This window comes from Elephantulus edwardii, unplaced genomic scaffold, assembly GCF_000299155.1.
Source record: "Elephantulus edwardii isolate Elephantulus edwardi_28Jun2011 unplaced genomic scaffold, EleEdw1.0 scaffold00206, whole genome shotgun sequence".
Taxonomy (NCBI): domain Eukaryota; kingdom Metazoa; phylum Chordata; class Mammalia; order Macroscelidea; family Macroscelididae; genus Elephantulus; species Elephantulus edwardii.
In genome coordinates, this window is record NW_006399956.1 from 324,714 (window position 1) to 327,409 (window position 2,696).

The 2,696-nt window shown below is 35.1% G+C and overlaps 1 protein-coding gene across 3 annotated transcripts in view; it reads right to left on the reverse strand.

The window, feature by feature from the left end:
• Positions 1-2,696, reverse strand: part of ABCC9 (ATP-binding cassette, sub-family C (CFTR/MRP), member 9) — a 227,669-nt gene that overhangs the window by 106,291 nt on the left and 118,682 nt on the right. For all 3 annotated transcript variants that reach the window (XM_006897200.1, XM_006897201.1, XM_006897199.1), the window contains exon 16: positions 2,361-2,466. In XM_006897200.1, the coding sequence (XP_006897262.1) occupies positions 2,361-2,466 (106 nt within the window). The remainder of the gene's footprint in view (positions 1-2,360; positions 2,467-2,696) is intronic.

Sequence of the window (2,696 nt, forward strand, 5' to 3'; positions counted from 1 at the left end):
GTCAGAGACAGTGCGATTGGCACAGGAGAGAGCGGAGTTTAGGGCTGTTGTACATAGGGTCGCTATGAGTCGCAGGCGACTGGACGGCACATAACAACAACAACAAGTCTAGAAGTCAGAGACTTCTCCAAATTACTGAGAAAAAATTATGCCAATTTGAGGACTAAGGTGCCTCTCTTTCATGCATGGTCTTTTCTATCACTTAATATACATGTAAGAGCTGGTTAATGAATGAGGATTACAGAAGAATTGATGCCTTTGAGATGTGGTGTAGGGAAGAGTACGGAATATCTCATAAACTGCAAAAGAACAAACATGCATGTATCTAGGAGAAGATAGAGCTGAAGTACTCCTTGGAGGAAAAATAACAAAGCTTTTTCTCACATAATTTGGACATGCTGGTCCAAGAGGCTATTTTTGAAGAGGGATATCATGCTTGGAAAGGTGGAGGCTCAATTAAACAGAAGAAGACCTTTGACCAGATAGACTGACACAGTGACTGTAGCAATGGGCTCAAGTATGTACAAGACTATGAGGATGGCACAAGATAGGATAGGGTTCAGATCTGTGGTTCATAGGCTTGTAATGAACCATACATGCCTCAATGGCATACAGTAACAACAACATCTGTGCAAACACATAATTTTACTTTTTCTTTTCCAATCTGGACAACTTTTCTTTCTGTTTTGGCTCTGACCACTAAGTCAATAGTGATAGATGTGGTAAGAAGGGTCATCTTTGTCTTCATTCTGATTCCAAGGGAGAATCTATCAATATCCAATAAGTTGACTATTTGTTTCATCACCCTAGAGAGTTGCACTAATCCAAACCAGAGTTTGAAACTCTCAGAAAACTCTAATCAACCTCGGTTCCACTGTAAAAAGATAAACAATATCCTCTCATTCAATTTACAGTGTCTAAAAACTCACCAGGAAGTCATCTATCAGTTGGTTCTGATCTAGTGGCAAGGAGTTACTGATTTTCATATATTCCCTCATAGTGTGGAATTTCCCTTCAATTTCATTGTTCTTTAGGGTTTTCCTTCTCGAAGTTGTGTTGGGTTGATCAGATGCTTTTCTGCATCCATAGAAACGATCAAATGGTTCTTTTCTTTTGTTTTATTGATATGGTATATGAACTTTGATTGATTTCCTAATATTGAACCATCCCTGAATTCCTGGAATAAATGTCATTTGGTCATGGAATGTGACTCTTTTAACATGCTCTTGGATCTGTTAGTTCATATTTTGTTAAAAACTTTTTGCATGAGCAATACATGTTGGAGAGGATGTGGAGAGATAGGAGCTCTTATACACTGTTGGTGGGATTGTAAAATAGTAAAACCACTCTGGAAGGCTTTCGGATGTTTCCTTAAAAAGCTGAACATAGAAATTGCTTATGATACAGCTATTCCACTCCTAGAAACATACCCTAAGGAAACTCGAGCTGAGACAACAATGGAGATTTGTACATCAATGCTCATAGCTTCATTATTCAAAATCACAAGAACATAGAAACAGCCAAAAAGTCAAACCACAATCAAATGGATTGAGAAACTGTGGTACATTCACACAATGGAACCCTACACAGCACTCAGGAGCAATGATTTCTAAAATTACCACATTACTTGGGAGAGATTGCAGGGCATTATGGATTAACTAATTCAGTCTCACAAGGATAAATATTGCATAGGATCATTGTTGTAAAAACAGAAGGATAACTAGTAAAACACTTATGGGGACCCAAGAAGAGGGGATGGGGTGGGAATAGAAAGGTGAAGGTGGGCAAATTATAGGATCACAGAATTTCGTCAGGGTAGGGGTGGGGTAAAGGAAATGGTAAAAATCCAGCAGGGATCTCAAAAGACAGTAATGAAGGTCATTGTTTAATGGTAATTGATTTATAAAACATAATGAATGAGAATGTATGAAATACAATGTGAATGAAGGATAGTGTGAAACACAATGTATACAGACTTTTTACACAAACCAATGTAAAATAAAATAAAAAATTATTTCGCGTGATTTAAGAAATACTTCCCTATAGCTTGTTTTTGTGATGCCTTTTAACTTTAGTTTAAACATGTCTTTATTTTCTTAATATATTTTTACAATCCCACTTATATTTTCCTTAGCAATATAATAGCTTATACTATGATAAACTTCCATAATAATTGTTTGCAATTTAAAAATGTATGACATTTAAAGTTTTCAGTAATAAAAAAATATTAAAAGTCATATCTATTTCTGAGGAGGTTTTCAGACTCATACCATGAGAATCTATTGTCTTAATATTTTCTCTTGGAAAATAAACAAATATATGACAAAATGATAGGAAACAATTTAAAAATACACACATACTTGCTCCAGTGAACTTTTCCTTCCAGTGCCTGCATTTCACCAAGGATTGCAAGGAGAAGAGAGGACTTCCCACATCCTACTTGTCCTACAATCATGGTTAACTGACCTAAAAGAAGTGAAATAAAGGTCAATAAAAGAATGATATAGAACTCTTTTAGTAAAATAAAATTAGCATACGCTTGGAAAAGTTAATGTTCATAATCAATGCCAAGTTTCAGTCTCTAAAAACAAGATATTCTTGGCAGCTACTTTCCTTGGTATATAACTCTTTTAGAAAATTAAAATACATTGATTTTTTTTCTCTATAATTATATTTTATTAACTTTCATAAACATT